The sequence below is a fragment of the Cetorhinus maximus genome, chromosome 3 (genome assembly GCF_964194155.1).
Source record: "Cetorhinus maximus chromosome 3, sCetMax3.hap1.1, whole genome shotgun sequence".
In the NCBI taxonomy this organism is placed as follows: domain Eukaryota; kingdom Metazoa; phylum Chordata; class Chondrichthyes; order Lamniformes; family Cetorhinidae; genus Cetorhinus; species Cetorhinus maximus.
The window spans coordinates 107,970,784-107,997,516 of NC_135881.1; the positions used below are offsets into that span (position 1 = coordinate 107,970,784).

Here is a 26,733-nt window from a genome sequence, read left to right on the forward strand (position 1 = left end):
TTGTGTTTCGTAATGGTGGACAAACTCGATGACAGAATCCCCCACTCCTTTACGAGCCCACTTTCCAGTTCGTGTCACGGTTTTCCACTTGTGATTCTTGGCCAAACCCCCAAGTTATTGATAATATCTAGTTAGGAGCCAATAAAGTTTTGTTTAAGTAGCCAAAATTTGAGATTCAGGACACTTGCTCAATGAAGAAAGCCACAAGATTCCACTTTGAACATACAACATTGAACTTTACGAGACAAGGTGAGAAATATAAAACAATTTACAATATCTATCTTATACTTTGCATTCAGGGGAAGTTTAAGGTACATGTGAATTAACAAGCCAATTGTGGTCAAACACACCACACCACACAACAGATGGCAGATGCAATCAAGACACAATCAACCAATCACTCTGAAACTCTGTCCCTCTCTCTCATGAGGGATTCCAATCTTCACCTTCAAAGATCCCACTTTGAAATTCTCTCCAAAAGTCACTCCAACTCAGGCAGTGCAACAATGGCCTTCCTCACAAGGTTTCATTCTCGCCTGCTGAGATTCCGTTCCCCTGGATTCCCGAGCATACACTTGAACATAAACTCACAAGCACAACTTCAGCTCTTCAGCCTCACAGAACAGAACAATTCGACAGGATAATTTCACAGCACCGAGTCACCAACCTTCGGCTTCGTTTTTGGATCTTCATGGTTTCTTCTGAGCACTCTTCGATTACCAAGGCTTTCCTTGAGCTCTCTTCATTTAAAATCTGCTACCTGGAGCTCTTTTCTTATTTGGAGCCATTTTTCCTTGTTCTTCTTTAATTGAGCTGGGGCCTTTTCCCGTCCCTGTCCCGTCAGTGGGGCTCTTCGTTTGGGACCTCTCCTTCCTTTGGGACCCCTTCCTGTTCCTTGCCTGGGACACTACTCTTCCATGGCGCTCCGCCCCTGGTCACCTGATGCAGGTTTTCATGCCGTTTTCCTTCTTGCACAGGCATGCTGGGCCCCCAGAATGTGAAAACGTAGAACTGCGCATGTGCCGTCTGCTCCCTGTCTATGCATGCGCAAAAGCTCCGAGGTTCGTCGGGAGTTGAAGTCCACGCTCAACATCAAGGTAAGTCTAGTTTTTATAACAGCTTCCTTGAAAGAAAGAAAGCTTCATGACAGTAAAGGTTTCTTTACAATGGCTTAACAGTTTCTTTATAAAAAGTACTTAATATCATAAACTTCTAACAAATACCTTATAACATACTATGCACATAATCTTTTCCTTTTGTTGCACAATTACACATATTATAAAGTTACAAAGATTTAACCAAAACAAAAGCCAGTATATATAACAAATAAAATTAGCAGGATTTAAACATCGTGGATTTATAACTCAGAAATTGCCTTATTTCCTACACACTTTCTTTAAACTCTGAATAGAACACCAATAATTAAATGTTTTTGGCCATAATAGTTTCATGGCTAACAAAAGGTAGTGAAGATACATTAAAGTTTTCTTTAGAAAAATCTTGACAAGCTTGTATCTCTATTTTGTACCAGGGTTTTCAATCTTGCTGTTGTGATTACAAACCAATACTCCAGCAGTCTTCCCCTCTTCGCATAAGGATGCATATTATTCATGCTATGTAATACAAATGACTTGCTTAGGTTTCTCAACTTTAACTCTTCTCCTCTGTAAATGGAAACATGCCTTCAGTGGGTCCTTTAAGTTTGCACATGTTCATATTCTTCCTGGTGACGCTTGACAAATGGAACCTTCATCTCCCTTTCTTTCACAATTTTATCCAAGCATTTGTTTACTCTTATTTTCTAGTTCTTATTAATACTTTTATTCAGCTCAGCAACTACTCTAGTGAGTTTAATTATCTTTGTTTCAGAGTTATTTGTGGAGCCCTTATAAAAGCTTAAAATTTCACATGGGCATCAGTTCATTTCGGAATCTTTCTTCCATGGTCACTGACTGCTCCTTAGGTTCTATCAATTCACTTGTTAGATTCGCAATCTGTTTCTTAAAATTTTCCTTATCTGCTTTTAAAGCTTGGATTTTCCCTTCCATACCACACATCTCATCTCATCTTCATGTTCTCAGGAATACATCGTTATTCAAGAATCTCTTTGCTCTTTTCACAGTGAAATTCCTACAGCTCATCAGTTTTGGTTTCAACCAACTGTTCCGGTTCATCAGCAATTCCTTTTGCTGTAACTGACACTCGAAGTGTTGTCATCAGTTCTTGCTTTTCATTAACAAACTCATCTTTCGTGTGTGAAAGTTGGTTCTCTGCATTAATCAGATTTTCCTTTAATTGCTCTTTATCGGCAATAAGTTTCTCATGTTTGGTCACAGCAATTTTTAGGAGTTTGACTTGATCAAGCACCTGCTGCAACACAGTCCTTGCCATGGTACTGCCTATGCAGGCCAAATCATGACCCAGGATAAAATCTACCCTTTCAACAGCTAAACTAGGAACAATTGCCACAGTAACAATTCCATTTACTAAGTCACTTCCTAAATTGACTTTACACAAAGGAACAGGTTCATAAATCCCATTAATACCCCCTATTAATATTTTTTCTCCTCATTCAAACCGTCTGGAACACAAATTGTCATCAGCCACCTTCAATAACGACTTGCCCCGGTGTGTCTCAAAATATTAATTTGTTTATTTGCTTTGTTAGAGGAGTAAGGGAACACCTCTCCTTTTGAGACAAAGCCTCTAAACCCTCCAGTAATTTGACTCATTTTAGCGGTAGTCAAGGAAGCATTCCCTTGACTATCCTAAGCTATATGCCCTTTTCTAGTAGGCTCTGAGGGAACATGTTTCACTTGTACTATTGCTATGGTTTTAACACCCATTTCTATTTTTGGTATAACCTTTTCTAAAGACTCCTAAAGCATTCCTATTACTGCCATCTGTTGACCATTCAACTTCTAACAATGGGCTTTGAGGTGCCCTGTCTTATGGCAATAAAAGCATACTGGTTTCTTTACATCAGTTTTATCCTCTACGCTATCATTTTCCTGAGCTGGAACAGCTTTTGCCTCCCCCATAAAGCTAGGCTCTTTTTTATTTCTCCAGCTTCCTTATGGATTTACAAATGGAGATCTACTGCCCCTATGTGATATATCATATCCATTTGCCAGAACCACTGCTTCCCGTACATTAGAAAGCCTATAGCCTTTCATGTGTGACCTAATTGCTATTGGGATGATGTTTCAAAATTCTTCCAGTATCATTAGCTCCCTCACATTCTCAAAATTTTGTTCTAACTTCAGGGATTGAAACCACTGGCCCCACAACATTTATTTCTCCCTAGCAAGTTCTACAAACATTTCATTTGGTCTTTTCTTTAAAGTCTGAAACTTCAACTAATATGCTTCAGGGGCAAGCACATAAGCATTAAGTATCGCAGGTTCAACTACCTCATAATCTGAGGATTGTTCTTTGGAAAGACTTGAATACATACAGCCTTTCTGACCAAAACACGTGCAAAATGAGAGTCCATGTAGCCACCCTTTTAAATGAGATACAATATCTCTCAACTCCATCTTCAGTGAACTTTGGCTTTAGATGAAGATTTAATTATATCAAAGCTTGGAATGGGACTCACTTCCTCATCTGCATTACTAGACTCTCTTTTTCCCCCTAACCTAAGCTGCTATCTAGCCAGTTCATGATGCGTAATTTATTTCTCTTTGAAACTCCAGCTCAAGCTTTCGCATTTCTACCTCAAGTACAACTTCAAATCTTTGGCCACATCGAGCAGAACACTGCTGCTCCCACGTGATACCTTTGCCCCAATGGTCCGCAACACACAGTCCCCAGAGGCTGCCTTCTTGGATCTTCAAGTCTACTTCTGAGCCCTCTTCAATTACCAGGGTTTCCCTTGAGCCCTCTTCAGTTAAGTCTGCTACTCGCAGCCTTTTCTTATTTGGAACCGTTTTTCTCTGCTCCTTTTTGATCTGAACTGGGACCTTTTCCTGACCCTGTCCCCTCTCTTGGACTCTGTCTTTGGGATCTCTCCCTGTCCCCTGCTTGGGACGCTATTATTCCATGGCACCCTTATCCTGGTCACCTGACCCAGGTTTTCACGCCATTTTCCTTCTTGCGCAGGGTGCGCTGGGCCCACAGAACGTGAAAATGTAGAACTGTGCATGTGCAGTCCACTCTCTGTCTGCACATGTGCAAAATCTCCGAGGTTCATTAGGAGTTGAAGGTCCTGACCTCTGCTCTTAGCACCAAGGCATGCCTCGTTTTCATAACAAGTTGATGTATCAACTTTGCAGAATAAAATGCTTCAAAGCGTTATACCATGACTCCAACTCCTGCATCAAGACTGGAGTGGGCACAACAGACTCCTTGAACATCATTACTGGAGTAGAGCAAAGCTACATGCTCTCCTCATTCCTTTTCCTCCTCTTTATTGATTTCATCATGAAGAAGTTGGAGGTGGGTGCAGACTTTGGTCTCCCATGGCAACACCACTAGTTGACAGACCTGGCTTTTGCAGGCAACATCGCCTTGCTGGCCGATGAATCTTGCGTGCTGCAAGACATAACCACCGGTCTTGAGAGTAGCAGTGCCAAGCTTGGTCTGCGCATCTTGCGAGAAGACCAAGACAATGATGACCAGATGGCAAGCGGGTCCTCCCATCGCCATCGGGCAACAGAACATTGAGGATGTCAACCACTTCCCCTATCTAGGAAGCAATGTCTTGAGAGAGGTTGATAGCGACATTGATGCCCACACAAGCATAGGCAAAGCAGCATCAGTCTTCCAATAGCTCCACACGGTCTGAGCATGCAACACCATCACTCTGTGATTCTCTAAATGAACATGGTCGTGAAGCTGCATCTCTACACGTCCAGAGTAGTACCAACTGCAACCTGTGCCAGCAAGGCATGCAAGAGAACAGCGGAGGTGTCATCTTAGTTAGATGTGTTTCACCAGCATTACCTATATAAGATCCTGGGTATCACATGGAGAGAAAGCATCAAAAATGAATAAGTGCTGTAGAGTACTGGTCATTGGTGCCTGTGGGACATTGTAACAGAGAGATAACTGAGACTGGCACATATTTTGCCTCCTGGCCTCCCAGAGTGGCAGTAACATGGGCACCACTATATGGATAAAGAAGATGGGGCCAGCAAAAAACCTGGCAAAGTTCATTTAAGGAGCACATCAAGAACAGGACAGCACCTGGGCTGGAGCGAAGGATATTGTGTTAGATAGGGCCGTTGTCGAAGTCTTACTGCCCATTGTCCTGCATGGGACCAAAGGAACTAAGTTTTACAAGCGATGTTACCTTCTCTCTGATTGATAACACTTTTAAATTTCTCTCAGGTTTAGTCATACCTGCAGGTTTTGCACGTCCTTTCATGGTAGGATCTTGATGTCAAATGATGGCTTGCCCCAGTGCTCCGTGATTTCACGCTGTTGTGTGGTCAAACTCCGCTCTGATCGATCATATGGCAAGCTTAGACAAGTTCAGCTAACCTGGAATTACCAGTGTAGAATTTCGACTTATCACGGACATCGCTGTACGGAATTTGCTATTCTGCTGGCAGGAATGGTTGATGACTTCGACATAACCAGAATTTTGTTTCATCATTTTGTGTCATCCGAGCTTGACTCATCTCGATTTCTCTGTCCACAGGAATGGTGTGAGAGGACCTTTAATACTATGCTCAATGCAGAGCAATCAGCAAGCACTATCACCAGCTCAACCCCTACCCCAAGCCCTGACGACAGTAAAGCAGGTCAACACTGCAACCACGGTGCAAATGCTGCAACTCCTAGCCGGCATTCTAAAGCCACAAGAGATGCTGGAACCTAGTAGCAGCCGTCCATGGCTGACAAGGGTTTGAGTAACCTGCCTCCATAACAGTATATCTTATACTTATGGTTTACACTAATTTCTTTTTTTTTGTTCTGCAAAATATCATAGCTGTGTGGCATTCAGGTGACAAATACAGTTTGGAGTTTGCCAAATGTCACACCTCACTTCACATCGTCTTGTGTAAGAGATTGTTTTTAGTCTGTTAGTTTTAATATGAACATTTGAGAAGATTTTGTAAATCTTAATTATGCGCTAACACTGTTGTATTTTGTTGGGAGGGTGTTGGTTACAGATTTGTATGTCTTAAAGAAGCCTCTTCATAGTCTTCTGTAGGTTAACTGTAAGACTTTAATTACTAGAACTATTTACACATGTACGGTAAAGAGTACAAACTAGGAGCTGTCTCCATGCTTCGGTCTGCACATGGCTCTGTCCAACACCAGAGGGTTTGGGTCATGTGCATCCTTACATAACTGTGTGCCGTACTGTCCTCAGTCCCATCATAACCCTATGTGTCATACCTTATACTACTCCTCCCCCCAAGTCTTTACCCAGTGTGTTTGGAGTTATACTAGTTTGCTTCATGCCTTAGATTGTTATCACTCCCATACATTTATGTTGTTGTTATTACGTTCTCACTATTACTACATCATCACTACCCATCTCCCCCTTCTAGTCCTTGAATTTAAAGGTTCAGGCAGTCTGGAAGCTCTATAACCCTTCCATATCTCACTCGCAGTTCTGTCAGAGGATTAGTAGGTCCTGCTGTTGCTGATTTTTCTTGTTGATCTGAAGGTTGAGCTGCCATCTGGGAATGCTTTCATTCTTTTCTTCCGTTCCTTTGTGTCAAACCGCACTTGTTTGGTTCGTCTGTTGCATTGATCTGTGGTTACTGCTAATCTAGCTCAATTTTTGCAGAGTGGACGAACCCATTGTGTTTGACTCCTTGTCTCTCTCTCTTTTTCTGTCATTTTGTGGGTCATCTCAATGTCCTCTGTGACTGAGGAAGAGCATTCCTGTGATGAAAAGGCTTAGTGGTGCGCTCACCCATGCATTTCATTGTTGGCCATGGACAGCTGCTACCAGGTTCCAGTATCTCTTGTGGCTTTGGAATGCCAGCTAGGAGTTGCAGCCTATGCAGAGTGAGTGCAGTGTTGACCTGCTCTATCTCCAACAGGACATAGAGGGTTCTCAGACTGCTGATAACTCTTTTTCACTTCTTCCACTGGAGACATTGTGGTTACCTCCTGGGTGCTTGGCTGGTCTGACAATTGAGGGTTTTCCAGGACCTGTAACGGGACTTGACAAACCTCCTCTGTAAAGAGAGAAGACAGTTCAGAGCTGGAGCCGAGTCTGAATATCCTTTAGTGTTCAAGTATTCGGGACCATGCGGTTTTGGTTAGCCAGTGATAGTGGCTGTATTGACATCCTCTGCTGCCTGGAGGAGATCCAAGGCTACATAGGCATCCCTTCTCAGGAAAGAGGCTGGTTACGGATGACATACATCAGCTCAAACATCTGTTTTCTGCCATACCTCAGTGGTTCCAGGATCATAACAATGACTGGAAGTCGGATTTCTTCAGGCCCGTAAAGTGGTGTGTCCGTTGTTTGAAGCCAGAGGTCTTTCAGCCATTGTTCTTTGTCTGACAGGATTACCACGCTGGTTCCTTTAATTTAAATTTAAAATTTGTTAGATGGCCATCGACCACAAATGTCTGCATTCCAAAATGAGAAAGCAAGATCTTTGACCTCACCCAAGAAGCATGGCTGTGTGTCTTCTGCGTTTGCAGCCTTGATCTTGTGGATCATCTTTGGGCCTTCATGCGTTTCAGAGTTTTTGCCTTGCACAGTTTGCCGTTGTGTCCAATCCTGATGCTTTGGAAGCATTGGGCTGCACATGCAGCACATAGATCTTGCCTATGAGGGTGCTTTGCTTCACAGTGCTGTCTTTGTGGCTTAACTAGCTGGACTGAGGCTGGCCTTTGCACCGTGTTTTATTCCCTTGCCTTAAGATTGTCCTGTGCTGCTCATGGAGTTCTGACTGCCTAACTATCTGAATTGCATTTTCCAGGGCTAGATCTTTGTTTGCTTGCAGAAGGTCAGAGTGCGGCATTCACTCCTCCCACCACTATTCTGCTCTGATGAGCTCAGACTTTAAATCTCCGTACTCATAACCTTCTGCCATCCTGTACAAATCATTGATGAATGAAATGACTGGTTCCCTTGACAGTTGGACTTTCATTGAATTTAGCTCTTTGGAGTATTTTATTGCTTCTCATATTAAAGTAAATGTTGAATAATTTTAGTAGCTCTTTGAATTTTGCAGATGATTCATTAATTCCCTGTCTTACAATTATGCTGTTTGTAATCGGGCCTATCGACTAAAGCATCATGTTCACCTGTTTTCTTCTGACTTTTTATTTAAACCTGAAGCGATACTGTATCTTAAGAATCTTTTCCCCAATTTTGTGATTGGCATGGGCCTTGGATTAGTCTGAATTGACTTGGAAATGTGGCATTATGATCCATGTTAAAAAATCTTAGAAGTGTATACGCAGCTTTAAGAGATGTCTGAATTTCAAGATGGCATCGGTGTTCACTCGGAGACAAAGGGATTTCCCATGCTTGCTGGTTTTGGTGGACTCCGCAAAATGGCAATGGTGCTCTTCTTGGAATTTTTTTTCTAAAAATGGCTGCCTAGTTCAGCTGCCTGCAGATTTATTTTGTTCAGTGGTTTACTTTGTAAACTGTTGAGGTGGTCGAATTGTGGCTTCTGCTTGTTTTTTTTTTAACAGCTGGAGAGATTCTCATTATTTAAATTTTTTCTCTCTTTTTCTGTCGATTTTAGCGGCAGGTTTTTGACACTGAATTACTTAAAGGAGTTCTCATGGCTTGCTGCATTTTAAAAGATTTAGCTCACCCTTGCAGGTTCTGTCAACTGCATTTTGAAGCTGGGCTTCCAAAGGAGATTGAATGGATTCTTTGGATGCAGTAAAGAATTTTTAATCTCTGCCTTCATCTTCCAGACCTTTCTCTGGAGCCTTTTCTGGGGATTTTTTTCTCTAGACCTCTTCTTTAGAAGCTTCTTTTCAGGTCAGAATGCTTGGTTGTATTTTTCTCAGTTTTCCAGCACCTTTGGTTTGTCTGCATTTTAGCGAGGTTCTACGTTTTTGCCCACTTGCTGCCACCATGTTGGGAGGCTGTTAGTTACAGATCGGTTTCTCTTAAAGAAGTACCGTAGTCTTCTGTAGGTTAACTGTAATTAGTAGAACTATTTACACACGTACAGTAAACGGTACAAACTCGGAGCTGTCATCATACTTAGGTCTGCACGTGACTGTCCAACACCACACTGACCCTGGGTCTGGATCATGTGCATCCTTACATCAATGTGTGGGCAGTACTTTTCTCAGTCCCACATTAACCCTCTATGTACCAGCCCCTTATACTATATGTTTAATCCTGAGAACTAAAGAAACCATGTTGCATAATTCTGGACAGGGTTTAATACTAAAATGCAATTTTTTGATATAATGCGCTGCCTTGTTAAACTTTTTTTCTAAATTGGGTGAAATCCTTCTCTTAATGGAGATGCATGCTCTTATTTTGTAGTACTAACATGCACAAACTAGAACAAATTCTTAACCTAACTTCTGATTTCTGACATCGTGATTGTATACATGATCTCTGTAGATGATTCCTCCAAAATGAATATTCCTTTGAATATGGTGTTGACATTTTTTTTCTGCACCTTGCTTCATGAGCAAAAATGTCGACATAACAAGGTAACCTCTCCATTCCATTTCTGCACTCAGAAGCATTAAAATGGTTGCTTACGCGTAATTGTGCACATTGTATGTGAAATTCATGCCAGATAGCTTTTTTTATTCATTCACGGGATGTGGGCATTTTTGGCTAAGCCAGCATTTATTACCCATGAGAAGGTGGTGATGAGCCGCTTTCTTGAACCGCTGCAGCCCAGGTGATGTAGGTGCACCCACAGTGCTGTTAAGAAGAGAGCTCTAGGATTTTGACCCAGCAACAATGAAGGAACGGCGATATAGTTCCAAGTCAGGATGGTGAGTGACTTGGAGGGGAACTTCCAGGTGGTGGTGTTCTCACACATCTGCTGCCCTTGCCCTTCAAGGTGGGAGAGGCCATGGGTTTGGAAGGTTCTGTCGGAGGAGCATTGGTGAGCTGGGGCTAATGTGTATTAAAACATTGCAGGGCTAACTATTTCCAAGAGCACTGTGGTGATTTTTTTTTTATTGGCCAAGTTTCTTTAATAGCAGTTGTAATTCAGGTATCCTACACGACTTTTTTAACATTTAATGGAATAAAGGAGGTCTGTATCTCAGGGTGGTAGGCAGTAAAAAAAAAGTGTGTGCTCTCTCATTGTTACAACCAGGTGCATTGAAGATATGTTTTTGAAGTCAGAGATTGAAATTAGAATTGCATGTTTTCCCTGCACTTTTTTAACTGATCTCTTCGACAGAATCCAAGGACAGTCAGGTTAGGCTGGTTTCATAAATTCTTGAATTAAGCTTCTAAACTTGAATATCTTCAAAACAAAGAAACAAATTAGATTATAACAGTTCTTCATCCCGACACATCTGTAATTTTGTTGTCTGTGAGACATGAAGACTATTCTAGTTGTGATTATTTCAGAGCTAAGTAAGCAGTGAATGAGAAGATGTTAAAAGCTAAGTAACCCTCGGCATCACTTCATGATTATATAAATCTACATAATATCCTTTGGTATCAGTAATTTATTAATAGACAAGCTAAGTCATCTATTTAGTACTTCAGATCATTTTCATTGCTAGAAAGTTCAGATATTTTTCATGAGGCTTTTGTAACCCTAAAGCTTCATGTAAATGGTTGACCTTAAGGCTTAACACATTTTTAAGTAATGTAAAGTCAGGAATGTCACCAAGATGACAACCCATGATGTTGATTGAGTTAAAAGGAGGGACTGAATGGCCATAGATTGCTTCTATATATGTGTATGGTGGAGAAACTGAAAGTTCTGGCTCTGTGCCCCTTGTCTAAACTTTTCTTGGTGTGGCACTGCTTTTTATGCATCTGTTGATGCAAATATTGGTGTAAAACTGGTGCAAGAAGCTACTAAAGACACAGGCACCAAAGCTAGCTTCCTCACTGGGAAAAAAAAACCTTTGCTCTCCTTTCTCCACCATTACTCTGCCCTTCCAGCTGAGGCCCACACACCCCTAACCAATCCCGCTCGGTCCCGCAACATCCCCTGATCATGCTTGGGCTCCATAACCTGATTGGGCTCCAGTTCTATCCCCATGATCGCACTACCCGATACACCGCCCATTGTGCTCCCTGCCTGCCGGCCTTTTGCACTCTCTGCCCGTCCTCCATTGTGCGCCCTACCACCTACTGCTGCCTGCCCCCATGCCATCTTCTGAGTATGTTCTGCCTCCTCAAGTGTGCTACATGTGCCCCCTAGCTGTGTTCCCATGCTACATTGCTCCCCTCCCCGAGTGTGCTCGCCATGGCACCGCGCCCCTCCCTGATTGTGCTCGCAGTGGCACCCCCCCACCCCCGAGTGTGTTTGCCATTGCCACCCCCACAGAGTGTGCTCCCCATGTGCTCCCGGCACCCTCATCCCCTCCCCCAGGAGTGTCCTCCCAGCGCAACCCACCCCCCCCAACTGGTTCCCCACCCCCTGCTCTGCAAAGCATGACACCCTCAACTCCGCTTAAGCTCCAATGGCACACCATCCTGTCGCAGGCTGGCCACTTCCTATTAGTTGGTTGCCTCTGCATGTGGTGGGCGTTTGTGCTTTCCTTCTAATGGGAAAATGTCGGTGAGAAGCATAATTGCTGCAGTTGTGGTCTTAACATGGGTAGTTAGCAGTCCGTCTTGAGAAAGTTCCCCAGTGTTCCTCCCATTCCCCCTGCCTTGTTGCTCGCTTTCACTCTCTTCCCCTTACCCTCTCACACATTTGCCTGTGTGATCCCATTCTATCGCACTTCTCTATTTCATAAACAGGCTTAACATACTGGTGTCACGTTTAAAAGGTGCACAAAATTTTAAGCAAACTTTGTGAAAATGCATTCTCTTGTAAATTCTTCTCTGCCAGTGTATCATTCTGTTTCCTCTGATGACATATTTTTCTCAGACAGGCTAAACTCATGAGTAGCTTCCCTTTTCCTGCAGCATTACATGGAACACATATAGCTGTTCACTAGCTAATCCACTCCGAAATATATTACATTCTGGGATTAGTACATATGAGTTGCTCTATGGTGGGGTAAACAGGAATTGCGTTTATTGTCTGCACTCCTGACTTAAAATTGTTTTTTCACTTCAAAAGAAATTTGTCCTATTTATACATCAGTGTGGTATAGAATTAAAATTGATTTAATTCTCCCAATGAATTCCTTATTCTTATTTTTGCATCACTTCAGAGTTGCCCTGACCAGCAGCACATTTTTGTTTCTCGACTCCCCCCACCCATTCTGTTGCTGACCCCTTGAGGAATTTACTGTTAAGATTTTTTTTAATAGCTTGCATGTGTTTTCTGCTTTCCGAGACATTGTGAACTTGTAAGTTTAGAGTGCCTCCTATAGACAGAAAAACAAAATGACAGGCCTGGAATGATAAATGTAATTTTTTTTGTTTTAATATCTTGCACTTTATTTTCATTGCTTATATATATTTCCTCTGCTATCCAGTTGTTTGAATCTTTAGAAAACCTGCGAAATATGAATGGTAAATTACGTCGAGAAGGCCAGACACTGTGGAGTACGCTCAGTAACATTGTTGGGCAGGTTAGTAGATGCAATCTGCTGAATGGCTGCATTAACCCATGTTGCACCCCTTCACAATTTAATGCCTGAAAAATTTCTATTTAATCAACAGTACTCTGGGGGTAATGATTTCTGATTGAAATGAACTTGCAGCCATGCCACCTGCAAGGTTCTTTTAGGTTTGTTTGGAAGTTATAATAGCTATCTTGTTTGCAGAATGTACTTATTTCTTTCCATTTGCAGTAATTGATTGACCTGTCATGTGTGATTGACCTGACACCCCCACCCAACACCACTGCATTTTGTTTTTCAATTGTACACTATTACAAAGCTGGGCAGAACTAATGTCTTATAAGCTAAATAAAGATCTAATAATTTTAACCATCTTGTTTCGAGTAAGAAAAGCAGCTTCTTGGATAAAATTAATACTGATTAAATTCTGCTCGGCAGTTTCATTAGTGACAGACAGTTGTGACGTAATGTGCAATTATAATTTGGCGGCATGATTTATCATTTCTTTTGGGGAGAAAGGAATTTCTTCTCTCAGCTTCTAATTGGTAAAACTATTTTTGGGAGGGTTGCTGAGCGAATAGCATTACTATCAATGCACACAAGATAATATCTAAATAAATCAAAATAGGACATAAAACTTAATTACAAAAGTGTATGCAGAGCAGATAGATCAAGTATTAAAAACTCTTTGGAATAAAATCTTTTATCCTCTGCATTTTTGAATGGTGATTTTATTTGCTGGGTTGAGGGGGGTGGCGGTGGGCGCAGCCATTAGCAAGAACAATGTGTGCATTCTCAACTAAAACTGACAAAAATGGTGCTGTGGTTGCTTTGTGAAACTGAAAACCCTAATGCAATTGGATGCCAGTTGTGATGCTTAAAATGGGCTTTGCTTATCAACTGCAATATCTTAGTTTTGGTACCGAATGCCAAATCAGAAAATAGCACAGCATAAGTGGCAACGAGACTTGCTAATACATTTCCAACTGCATGCAATAAAACCGGCAACAGCAGGATTCATTTACACAGCTTGCATGACACTTTTTTCCAGTTGGCTGAACAGATGCAGGCCCACAGGGCCACTGTGAAATGACTTTGATAGATGGTTGCTGTCTGGGAAGCGAGCATGCTGCAGATTAGTGGAAACCCAAAGAGAATCTTGTCTGTTTTGTGGGGAGTTTGGTCCAATAAGATAACTTTTCTAATTAACCTATGGAGCACCGATGTATTTGGTTGCAGTGAAAAATAAACTGCTTCAATATTCTTTTGTCAAGGGTGGTGTTTTTCCCAACATAAAGTAACCATTTCCTTGTCTGTCACTTTGAAAACTTGTGGAAATCAGTATTCTGTAAAGCTTTTCTATGTTGCTTTTATGTAAACTGTTGTTTTAAATTTGATTTAAAACCCCCGTGCTCTCCAGAATTTAAAACGTAGTGCATCTAAAAGGAAATGCTAAAGAGACTGTTAAGCTTCCTGCTACAGTGCTCAGTTTTTGATTATTTACTACTTGTCTCCTTGTCCTATATTCTGTTTTTGAAAATATCTCTAAATTAACAGAAATTGAATTTCCCTGTGATTCTGCGTACTCCCAAGGAACGACGACCAAGTAAGAAGGATGGAGGAACTTTGAAATCATTAGCACCTCCAGCAGTATTGTACAGGTAATGAGAAAATAGTTAATCAATTTTATAGGCACATTAGAGTCCGTCTAGCTTATGTAATTGGTTAAATTAATTCTGCATGTCCATTCCCACATCCAGGAAAGTGGCCTTTTTTTAATATATATTTAAACAATGCTTTGATTTAAAATGTGCAAGATTGTGGCTGCTACTCTGATACGTGTACCTTTCTTGTCTTGGAATCAGTGGTTTTCTTTTATTCATTCATGGGATGTGGGCATTGCTGGCTAGGCCAGCATTTATTGCCTAATCTCCATCCCTAATTGCCCTTGAAAAGGTGGTGGTGAGCAGCCTTCTTGAACTGCAGCAGTCCATGTAGTGTAGGTACACCCACAGTGCTGTTAGGGAGGGAGTCTCAGGGTTTTGACCCAGTGACAGTGAAGGAATGGTGATATATTTCCAAGTCAGGGTGGTGAGTAGCTTGGAGGGGAATTTCCAGGTGGTGTTGTTCCCATGTGTCTGCTGCCCTTGCCTTTCTAGATTTTTTTTTTCATTCACTGGATGTGAGCTTCGCTGGCTGGGCCAGTATTTATTGTCTATCCCCAGTTGCACTTGAGAAGGTGGTGGTGAGCTGCCTTCTTGAACCGCTGCTGCCCATGTGGTGTCAGTACACCCACAGTGCTGTTAGGACGGGAGTTCCAGGATTTTGACCAGCGACATTGAAGGAACGGTGATAAGATATTTTTCCAAGTCAGGTTGGTGAGTGACTTGGAGGGGAACTTCCAGGTGGTGGGGTTCGATCTACCTGTTGCCCTTGTCCTTCTAGACGGTAGTGGTTGTGGGTTTGGAAGGTGTGCGGTCTAAGAAGCCCTGATGAGTTGCTGCCGTGCATCTTATAGATGGTACACACTGCTGCTAATGTGTGTCGGTTGCAGTTGTGGATTTGGAAGGTGCTCTCTAAGGAGCCTTGGTGAGTCCCTGCAGTGCATCGTGTCGATGGTACACACTGCTGCCACTGTGCGTCGGCGGTGGAGGGTGTGCCTGTTTGCGGAAGGGTTGCCAATCAAGTGAGCTGCTTTGTCCTGGATGGTGTCAAACTTCTTGAGTGTTTTTGGAGCTGCATTCATTCAGGTAAGTGAAGAAGGCTCCATCACACTCTTGACTTGTGCCTTGTAGATGGTCGATAGGCTTTGGGGAGTCAGGAGGTGAGTTACTCACTGCAGGATTCCTAGCATCAGACCTGCTCTTGGAGTCATAATATTTATATGACTCGTCCAGTTCAGTTTCTGATCAAAGGTAACCCCCAATATGTTGATAGCGGGGGGTTCAGCAATGGTAATATCATTGAATATCAAGGGGTGATGGTTAGATTTTCTCTTGTTGGAGATGGTCATTGCCTGGCATTTGTGTGGCATAAATGTTACTTAGCGCTTGTCAGCCCAAACCTCGACATTATCTAGGCTTTGCTGCTTTTGAACATGGACTGCTTCTGTATCTGAGGAGTCACGAATGGTGCTGACCATTGTGCAATCATCAGTGAACATCCCCACTTCTGACCTTATGATGGAAGGTAGGTCATTGTTGAAGCAGCTGAAGATGGTTGGGGCTAGGACATTATCTTGAGGAACTCCTGCAGTGGTGTCATGGAACTGAGATGACTGACCTCCAACAAGCGCAACCATCTCCCTTTGTGCTAGGTATGACTCCGACCAGCGGAGAGCTTTCTCCATGATTCCCATTGACTCCAGTTTTGCTTGATAGTGCGATATTAATATTACGTGCAGCTAATTTATGCTGAACTCTTTAGGTTTCTTTGAAATGTCATTTTTTCATATTTTTTACTTTTAAGGTATGAAATGTACCGCCCTGATTAAAACAGCAGGTTAGAGACACATTCCCAGTCTCTGTCAATGGTACTTTGGAGTAACATATAGTGACATCCCTCTCCCACCTAAACTTCACACATTATATGACAACAATGTGCTAATGTACTCAGCAGCTGAGGAAAGATGAGGCATGAATCCACATGCTACTACGCCATAGCGTTGCACTTTTTGCTAACTAGTCGTGTTAAAAAAAGTACTCAACAACCATGCTCTGCATTGTAGTGGACTGTATTCTAATCTAAGGAGGCATTTCTAAATTATGTTTACTAAAATACTGAATTTGCTGTTCCATGCTGTACGTATTTGCAAACACGTGGGAAGTAGACTTTCTCAGAGCTTCTTGCTCTGCTACTATGACTTTGGTAGAAACATTATTTATACATGTAAACTGATTTTCTGTCCAGGACTGTATAGGTGAAGACAAAATTCTACCTTCATACTGAGGACATGCTATATTGTGTTGTAAGACACTAACACCGTGCTAAATGTGATAGACACAGAACAGATCTCAACTCAGTTCAGCAACAGCAGAATTGTATTCCACCACAATGTTTAACTAGATGGCCTGGCAGTATCCCTCACTTTACTTTTTTGTATTCATTCATAGGGTGTGGGCTTCGTTGGCTCGGCCAGCATTTAATGCCCATCCCTAGTTCCCTTGAGAAGGTGGCGGTGAGCTACCTTCTTGAACTGCTGCAGTAGGTACGCCCACAATGTTGTTAGAAAGGAAGTTCCACGATTTTGACCCAGCGACAGTGAAGGAACGGCGATATATTTCCAAGTCAGGATGGTGTGTGACTTGGAGGGGAACTTCCAAGTGGTGGTGTTCCTATCTATCTGCTACCCTTGTCCTTCTAGATGGTAGTGGTTGTGGGTTTGGAAGGTGTGCGGTCTAAGGAGCCTTGATGAATTCCTGCAGTGCATCTGATTGGTACCACATCCACAAACATTCACTCCCTCCACCACCGACGCACAATAGCAGCAGTGTGCACCAGCTACAAGATGCACTGCAAGAATTCACCAAGGCTCCTTCGACAGCACCTTACAAACCCACGACCACTACCACCTCAAAGGACAAGGGCAAACCAGTGCAAAAAAACAAGGCTGAAGTGTTTACAACCATCTTTAGTCAGTGGATGAGCTGAATTCCAAACGTAAAAAGAGAGCAACTCTTCACCATGGGCGTCCAATCCCTTTAGACGTCCATTCTCCCACCAGTATGGTCTGAGGGCTCTCTGTTTCTTCCTTAAATGGAGGCCTAACCAGTCCCCATCGACCACCACTCCCCTCCACTTGGCTGAACTTCTTCTCAAATTGAACAATTTCTCTTTCACTTATTTCCATTCATTTCCTCCAAATAAAAGATGTTGCTATGGGTAACCCGTGGTGTGAGCTTTACTTGTCTTTGTGAAATATGTAGAGCATTCCTTATTCTCCATTTCTTTTTTTGTGTATTGACGATTGGATCGGTGCCACTTCCTGCTCTCGTCCTGAACTGGATAATTTAATTGACTTTGTATCCAATTTCCACCCTTCTCTCAGCTTCACACATTCCATCTTTGATACTTCTCTTCCCTTCCTTGGCTTCTCTATCTCCTTTTCTGGGGGTAAGCTATCAATTCACTACAAGTTCACAGCTCCCTTGACAATAGTTTCTCACACCCCGCTTCCTGTAAGGACTTCATTCTTTTCTCCCGGTTTCTCCACCATGTCTGATCTATTTTACGCACCTGCTATCGCCCCTTCCCCTCCCCCACCCCCAAACTACCTTCACCTTCTACCCCACCAGCCTCTGTCTTCAACGGATCATTCTCTGCCATTTCCTGCAGCACGATGTCACCACCAAATGAATCTTCTTCCCCCCTCCCCTTACGTTATTCTGAAAGGTTTGTCCCTCTGTGACACCCTGGTCCACTCCTCCGTCATCCCCAACGGCCCCTCACTCTCCCATGGCACCTTTCCATGTAAGTGTTGAAGATGCAACGCCTGCACTTTTACCTTCTACCTCCTCACCTGCCAAAGCCCCATATGCTAAGAGAAACAGCAATTTTTTTCTTTCAATTTAGTGTATTGTATTTTCTGCTCACCATGTGGCCTCCTCTCCATTGGAAAGACCAAACATAGATTGGATGACCATCTCCATTCAGTCCACATGCGTGACCCTGAGCTTCCTGTCACTTGTGATTTCAATTCTCCACCATGCAACCACTCTGATCTTTCTGTCCTTGGCCTGCTATTGTATTCCAACGGAGCTCAGCAAAAGCTTGAGGGACAGCACTCAATTTTCGACTCCACATTCTATAGCCTTCCAGACTCAACATTGAGTTAAACAATTTTAGATCATAACCCCTGCCTCCATTTTGTTTCTTTTTTATGCTGGTTCAGTGTTTTCTGGTTTCTTTATTCATTTATTTTGCATTTGGATGGCATCCTTTACCCATTTACCACATCTTTCAGCTTTTGTGTCATGGAACCTTTTGTCGTTTAATCTCTCCTGCCCTCTGCCCTTTCACGGAACTTATCTTTTGTTCTTCCTCCTTCCTGCCTGTTTTCAAATTGCTCATAACCTATTGCATTTCTTTCTTTCCTCAGTTCTGATGGAGGGTCATTGACCTGAAATGCTAACTCTGTTTCTCTCCACAGATGTTGCCTAACGCTGAGTATTTCCATCATTTTCTATTTTTATTTCAGATTTCCAACATCTGCAGTATTTTGCTGATGTACTTTTGTTGAGAGTGACTTCCATTGCCTTTGACATCATGGTAGCATTTGATCTAGTGTGGCACTAAGGAGCCTTAGCAAAATTGAAGTCCGTGGGAATCGGGAAAAACTCTATACTGGTTGGAGTCACACCTAGCTAAAAGAAAAGTGGTTGTGGTTTTTGGAGGCCGATCACCTCAGCCTCAGGACATTTCACAGGAGTTCTTTAGGGTAGTGCCCTAGGCCCAACCATTGTTAGCTGCTTCATTATAATGTTCCTCCCTCCATAATAAGGTTAGAAGTGAGGATGTTCGCAGCTGATTGTGCACTGTTCAGTTCTGTTCTCAATTCCTCAAGATAATGCTGCCTGCAGGCAAGGACTGCTTCTAAATCTGGGCGTCTTTCAGTCGGGCTGATAAGTGGTGAGTGCCACACAAATGCCAGACAATGAGCATCTCAAACAGAGAGAGTCTAACCATTCAATGATATTCAATATCATTACCATTGTCAAATGTCCCACCACTAGTGTCCTGGAGAGTTACCATTGACCCGAAAAATAATTTGGCGAAGCCACACAACTACTGTGGCTGCGACAGCTGGTCAGAACCTGGGTATTCTGCAGTGAATGACTCACCACCTAACTCCCCAAAGCCCTTCCAGAAATAATAGAACACTTTTCACTTGCTTGGGCGAGTGCAGCTCCAACAGCAGTCAAGAAACTCGTTACCATCCAAGACAATGCAACTCATTTCTGATGAAAGATCACGACCTGAATCTTTAACTTTGTTTTTCTCTCTTCACAGATGCTGCCAGACCTGCTGAGTATTTCCAACATTTTCGGGTTTTGTTAAAGCACCCCACTTGTTTGATCTTGATATAGCACCTTAAGCATTCATTCCCTCTACTATCAGCACAATGTAGCTGCAGTGTGTGCCATCTACAAGATGCACTGTGGCAACCTGCCAAGGTTTCTTTGGCAGTACCTCCCAAACCTGCAAATTCTGCTGCCTAGAAGGGCAAGGGCATCAGGTGCATTCGAACTGGGGGCACTACCACCTCCAAGTTGCCCTCTAAATCATGCACCATCTTGACTTAAATAATTTGCTATTCCTTTATCGTCCAAATCCTGGAACTCCTTACCATTACTGTGGGAGTACCTTCACCACATGTCCTGCAGTGGTTCAACAAGTTGTCTCACCAGAACCTTTTTGAGGACAATTTGGAGTGGGCAATAAATGCTGGTTTTGACACCTGTAGCCATGTCCGTGAATGAATAATTTTTTTCAAAATGGTGAATGCCATTTTTCCTGATTTATTTGTACTGCCCAGATGTGATTTGGGCAAACTCCGTGTGAGAAAAAAAATCACGAAGCTGAGCCAGGTTGAGGATAGTAGGTTATTCCCAGTGATTTTATTGGCACCTAGCTAAAATTCTTTCATTTTTGAATTAACTTGAGGATGCCTAACTTTTGCACCAACACGAGAATTACAATATATCCCAAATACATTCACTCAGCACAGCATCCCAATAGCACAGTAATAAAAATATCATGTGCTGAAAGCTGATCCTCTGCCTGTGCATCCTATATTTTGGATATCACCTCCTCCAAACTGCACTCTGCCCGTTGCTGAGTTTGCGCTATATCAAGGCGCACTTTCAAGGATTCAGCATCTTCAGTCGACACTGGCAACTCGCGCATTTGAGTTCAGCTTTAACAATACCATGCATGCCCAAATAGATGATTTTGCCATAGGATCCCCTGTAGGCCCAGGTCTTGCAAACATTTTTGTTGAGCTCCATGAGAAATGTGTCTTCGATAGAATGACACCTAACCTCCTACCACTTGCATATTTCCGACATGTGGATAATACGTTTGCTATATTTAAATCCGTAGCAACATGTAATAATTCCCTTGCATGTCTTAATGGGCTCCATCCTGCGCTCAAATTCACCTTTGAAATGGAACAGTCAAATGAACCCCCTTTCGTACCCCAGCCCAGTTGAGAAATCTGCCGTGGGGTTCTCCATCACGGTCTACCGCAAGCTAACCTTCACTGGTCAATTTATGGGATGGGATTCTTACAGTCCACGTGCTTTTAAGACTGGCCTTATCAGCAACCTCATAAATAGGGCCCAAGCTATTTGTTCACCATGCAAGCTTGGTGCTGAAATAGGGTGCATTGAAGACAGCCTGTGGGATAATGGTGACCTTGATCAGATCATTGCGGTTTGTATATCGCGCAAACTCATGAATGGGCCTGAGGCCGTCATTTACGGCCCTGAAAAGTGCATAGTCTACCTCAGGTTACCCTGGAAGGGCAAGGTATCTCAAAAATGTTAACATCAGGTGAAGCTAGCTGTTTCATGCTGCTACTATGCAGTACCAACATGAGTGGTATTCGCCGCTAAGAGGATGCTGTCATCAAGCCAAAAAGACATTCTGCCTATCTCACAAACGAGTACTGTGGTCTAGGTGTATAGGCCATACATTCCAAAGACTGGTGGATCGTATCAAACAGCATGTCCTTTCCACTGTTCTCAACGGGCAAGGTACAGACCGTACCCAACCAGTCCATGCTTGCAAAACTCAACAGTGTCCAACATTAGATGTGATTCCACGATTGGACAACATTTGCTAAATAATCCTCTGTGCTAAAAATTATGCTGACAGCCAATTTAGGATTGTCGGTTGGGCTTGCAGTGTGGTGCATTTGTGTGTCCTGGCAGCCACATATATTAATACACAGGGCCCTGTTCTTTGCAGACATAAAGAACACGTTGCACATGTTTCAGCTAAACAAAGTAAGTGATAGCCATTCACTGGTTCAATCCCCTGGACAATGCCTTGACCAATCAGACTTGAGCTGCCTGTTTTAAATTTCAAACAATGTTTGGCAGTTAACTGTCAGTCACCATTAACTGGTGCATTCTCCATGGTAGTGCCTCTCCCAACCAGAGTCCACTTGCCAACCAATCAGCACTCTCTTCTCATACAGTATAAAGTTGTTGCTTCCCCTGACATTGGTATTCTTGTGATTGTCCTGATGAGAGGAAGGCAAAAAGCTGTGACAAAAAATGTCTTTTTATGACTCTAACTTTTTAGACTATGATCCCTTTCCCTAGACTCCCAAGCCAGCAGGAATAGTTTCACTACCCTGCCTATTCCTCTTAATATTTTGAAAACCTTGGTCAAATCCACCATTTAACCGTCTAAAATCAAGGGAATGCTATCCTAGCTTGTGTAATCTTGCCTCATTATTTAATTCTTCGAATCCAAGCATCATTTTGGTAAATTATGCTGCACTTCCTCTAAGGTGAGTATAATCTTCCTAATGAGTGGTGTCCAGAACTGAACACAGTCCTTTAGATGCGACCTAATCAAGGTTTTGAATAATTGTAGTTTAACTTCTATCCATTTGTATTGTAGTCCTTGGGATATAAAGGCCAGCATTTCATTAGCTTTTTTGATTATTTTCTGTACTTGTGCATAACATTTTAATGGCCTGAGTATTTGGACTCCCCAGGAGCTTCTATCACTTCTTCAACTGGCTGAGTATTAAGGCTTTACATACTGGTAAATTGGTGCTCGATTGATTCGAGTTAATGTTTTACGATTAAATGTTTTTATTTTGCAGTTGTGGAATTTGTAAGAAGAATCATGACCAGCACCTTCTTGTCCTGTGTGACACTTGCAAACTCTACTACCATCTTGGCTGCCTGGACCCACCCCTCACCAGGATGCCCAAGAAGACAAAAAATAGTTACTGGTAAGAATCCTTCAATGATAAGTAGATATTCCTTCAACAGCACCTTCCAAACTGGTGATCTCTACCACCTAGGAGAGCAGAAGATACATGAGAACTCAACCGCCTGCATGTTCCCCTTCAAGTCACACACCACCCTGACTTCTGTATCACTGTTCCTTCTGTATCACTGTTCCTTCACTGTTGTTGGGTCAAAATCCTGGAATTTCCTTCCTAACAGCACTATGGGTGTCCCTACAACACATGGACTGCAGTGGTTCAGAAGTTAGCTTACGACCACCTTCTCAAGAGCAATTAGGATGGGCAATAAATGCTGGCTTACCCAGCGACACTAATATCCCATGAACGAATATAAAAAAAAATTTGGAACTACATAGAGTGTCAGCTGCGGCTCAGTTAGTAGCACTCTTGCCTCTGAGTCAGAAGGTTAAGAGTTCAATCCCCACTCAAGACTTGAACACAAAAATCTAAGCTGACATTCCATTGCAGTATTGAGTGGTGCTATCTTCTAGATGAAGCTTAAGCCAAGACTCCATCTCGTGTCTCAGATGTACCTAGAAGATCCTATGATACTACTTTGAAGAAGAGCTGGAGAGTTATCCTGGGTGTCCAGGCCAATACATATCCCTCAACCAACTTCGCAAAAATAGGTTATCTGACTCTTTGTAGGAGCTTGCTGTGTGCAAATCGTGTTTCTTAAATTACAAGCCTGGCTACATTTCAGAAGTACTTAATTGGCTGAGAGTTGCTCTAGCATGCCCTGAGGCCATGAAAGGTGCTACATAAATGCAAGTCTTAAACTCTCTTTCTCCCTATCCCTCTGTCTCTCTCTCTCACCCTCTCTCAAACAGGGAATGAAAATCTGTTGGAGTGGTCTATTAGCTTAAGCGGCAGTGCGCTGAATTCACAACCCAGTGGGCCATGTTTGACCATTACTTCATCTTCCCAGCTCTGATTGCACAGGTATTAGCATTTCCTTGCTTGGCCACTAAGTGTTACCTCAAAGAAGGAAAAGCTGTTAATGGGAGCTCAGAAGATCACAAGATTATTACATATGAAGAAGATGATTTGGTCCAGATTAGTTCATTCATACACAAGCTCTACACAGTTCTCTCAATACAGCATACTATTATTTCTTAAATGCATCCAGGCTCTTTGCCTCCATCACTCCACTGAGAAGTCCAGTTGAAGTGTTGATTTATACATGAAGAATTTACTTCTATCAATTCCAATGTTATCTTTCATTAAGTTGAACTTATGTTCCACTGAGTTTAACTTAACTGCTCACTAATGCTCAATTTGCATTCTGCCAGGATCACTCAACTTCTGACCTCATTACAGCTTTGATTCAAACATGGACAAAAGAGCTGAACTCCAAAGGTGAGTTTCAGAGTGACCACCCTTGATATCAAGGCAGCATTTGACCAAGTGTGGCATCAGGAAGCCCTAGCAAAACTAAATAAATGGGGATCAGGGGAAAACTCTTCACTGGTTGGAGTCACACCTAGCACAAAGGAAGATGGTTGTGGTTGTTGGAATTCAATCATCTCAGTTCTAGGCTTCACTGCAGGAGCTCCTCAGGGTGGTGTCCTAGGTCCAACCATCTTCAGCTGTTTCATCAATGACCTTCCATCATAAGGTCAGAAGTGGGATGCTTGCTCATGAGCAGCACCATTCGTGATTCCTCAGACACTGACGCAGCCCATGCCCAAATGCAGTAAGACCTGGACAACATCCAGGCTTGGGCTGACATGAGGTAAGTAATATTTGCGTCACACAAGTGCCAGGCAATGACAGTCTCCAACAAGAGAGAATCTAACCATTGCCCCTTGACATTCAATGGCGTTACTATTGCTGAATCCCACACTATCAACATCCTGGGGGTTACCATTTTCCAGAAATTGAACTGGACTAGCCATATAAAATAGGAATCCTGCAGCAAGTAACTCACCTGAGTTCCCAAAGCCTGTCCCATCATCCACAAGGCAAAATTCAGGAGTGTGATGGAATACTTGCCTGGATGAGCGCTGTTGCAACAACACTCACGAAGCTTGACACCATCCAGGACAAAGCAGCCCACTTGATTGGCGCCTCATCCACAAATATTCACTCCCTCCACCGTCAAACCACAGTGGCAGCAGTATGTACCATCTACAAGAATCACTGCAGGAATTCACCAAGGCTCTTTAGGCAGCACCTTCCAAACCCACGACTGCTACCATCTAGAAGAACAACGGCAGCAGATAGATGGGAGCACTGCCACCTGGGAGTTCCTACCCAAGCCACTCACCATCCTGACCTATATCGCCATTCCTTCACTGTCGCATAGGGAGAATCCTGGAGCTCCCTCCCTAACAGCACAGTGGGTGTACCTACAGCAGATGGACTGCAGCAGTTCAAGAAGGCAGCTCACCACCACCTTCTCGAGGACAATTTGGAATGGGCAATAAACGCTGGCCTTGCCAGCAACACCTACATCTCATAATTTAAAAAAAAATTGGATTTACATTTTCCATCCGCATTTCCATACCATCTACTGTCATGCACTTCTCTAAGATCTTAATGTCTGCAAATGAATTACGATTGTAGTAAGGGCATTGTTTGATGTATTCATTATTTTGTCCAAAAAAAACTCATCCCCCAATTTGCCAGAGAAGATTCGAGAGATTTAGTAGATTTGCCATGATCCTCAAGATTAATTAGAAGTTTTATAAGAAAATTACTCCCTTCAAATATCTTCCCTTTGCATAATGTAATTTTCAACATTGTGCAAACTATAATTATTACAATCTAGACCAAAAATGTACAGGCTTTTAATGTAGATTTTGCATTCAATACCACCACATTCTTCACTCACCAGCATTAATATTGCAAATATGTCACAGCCTGACCTTGATCTCCCTTTGGTGTTCTCTGGTCTTGACCTTTTTTGGGCCCAAGTTCTGATCACAGATGTTCAATGGCAGACATGAATCGTCACATCCACAAGTAGCTGGCTCAGCATCATGGATTCTTGGATAAAAATAAAATACTACGGATGCTGGAAATTTGAAATAAAAGCAGCAAAAGCTGAAAATGTTGAGGTTGGCAGTATTTGTGAAGAGAGAAACAGTTAATGTTTCAGATCGATGACCCTTCATCAAAACCCTTCTGTCCCAGCCAATCACTAACTTCCCTTTTGTTCTTCTTCCACCTTCCCCCTTTCACTTGCCTAAAACCTATTACATTTCTAACCTTTCCCAGTTCTGATGAAAGGTCATCGGCCTGAAACACTCGCTCAGTTTCTCTGTCTACTGATGCTGCCTGACCCACTGGGAAGAGTGTCCTGCAGTCAGCATCACAGTGAAGCAGTCTGGGAAGAGTGTCCGACAGCCAGCATCATGGTGAAGCAACCTGGGAAGAGTGTCCTGCAGTTAGCATCATGGTGAAGCAGTCTGGGAAGCGCTGCAGTCAGAATCACGGTGAAGCAGTCTGGGAAGAGTGTCCTGCAGTCAGCATCACAGTGAAGCAGTCTGGGAAGAGTATCACGCAGCCAGCATCACGGTGAAGCAGTCTGGGAAGAGTGTCCTGCAGTCAGCATCACGGTGAAGCAGTCTGGGAAGAGTGTCCTGCAGTCAGCATCGTGGTGAAGCAGTCTGGGAAGGGTGCCCTGCAGTCAGTTCTTGTTGAAAATAACAAGAGTGACATCTTTCCAAAAGAAAACAACAGTGACATCACAAGACAGTGCGAGAGAGTGGCAGAGAGATCAGAACCAGTGCAAGTGCAGGGAAGCTTCAAAAAGTGATGTCAGCACAAAGGTGAAAGCTGATTGTTGAGTAGTGGGTAAGTGTTTTTTTCCAGTTTTTTTTCTCCAGTTTAAACTAGATTAAGCTAAGGAAAGGTAAGGGTTCTAGTTTCTATTTTTTTTACCTTTTTTTTTACTGTATTTAACTTAAAGTAAGGTTTTTTTTTCAACTAGAGGCATGGCAGGGCAGCTCAGTTATGTACCGCCTGCAACATGTGGGAAGTCCTAGACATTCCTTGCTCTTTGACTGATCACGTGTGCAGGAAGTGCCACCATCTGCAGCTACATGAGCTCTGAGTTTTGAAGCTTGAGCGGCAGCTGGAGGCACTGAGGTGCATCCGCAAGGCTGAGAGCT

The 26,733-nt window shown here is 42.8% G+C and overlaps 1 protein-coding gene across 10 annotated transcripts in view; it reads left to right on the top strand.

The window, feature by feature from the left end:
* phf14 (PHD finger protein 14) overlaps positions 1-26,733 on the top strand; it is a 313,616-nt gene that overhangs the window by 119,807 nt on the left and 167,076 nt on the right. For 7 of the 10 annotated variants that reach the window (XR_013576193.1, XR_013576194.1, XM_078538816.1 and 4 more), the window contains 3 exons: positions 12,538-12,633; positions 14,182-14,285; positions 22,466-22,597. Coding sequence is in view for 8 of the 10 variants with exons in the window: in XM_078538816.1 (XP_078394942.1) it covers positions 12,538-12,633; positions 14,182-14,285; positions 22,466-22,597 (332 nt within the window). In the remaining 2 variants the exon portion in view is untranslated. The remainder of the gene's footprint in view (positions 1-12,537; positions 12,634-14,181; positions 14,286-22,465; positions 22,598-26,733) is intronic. The other 3 variants (XM_078538818.1, XM_078538819.1, XM_078538823.1) reach the window with 1 other exon arrangement.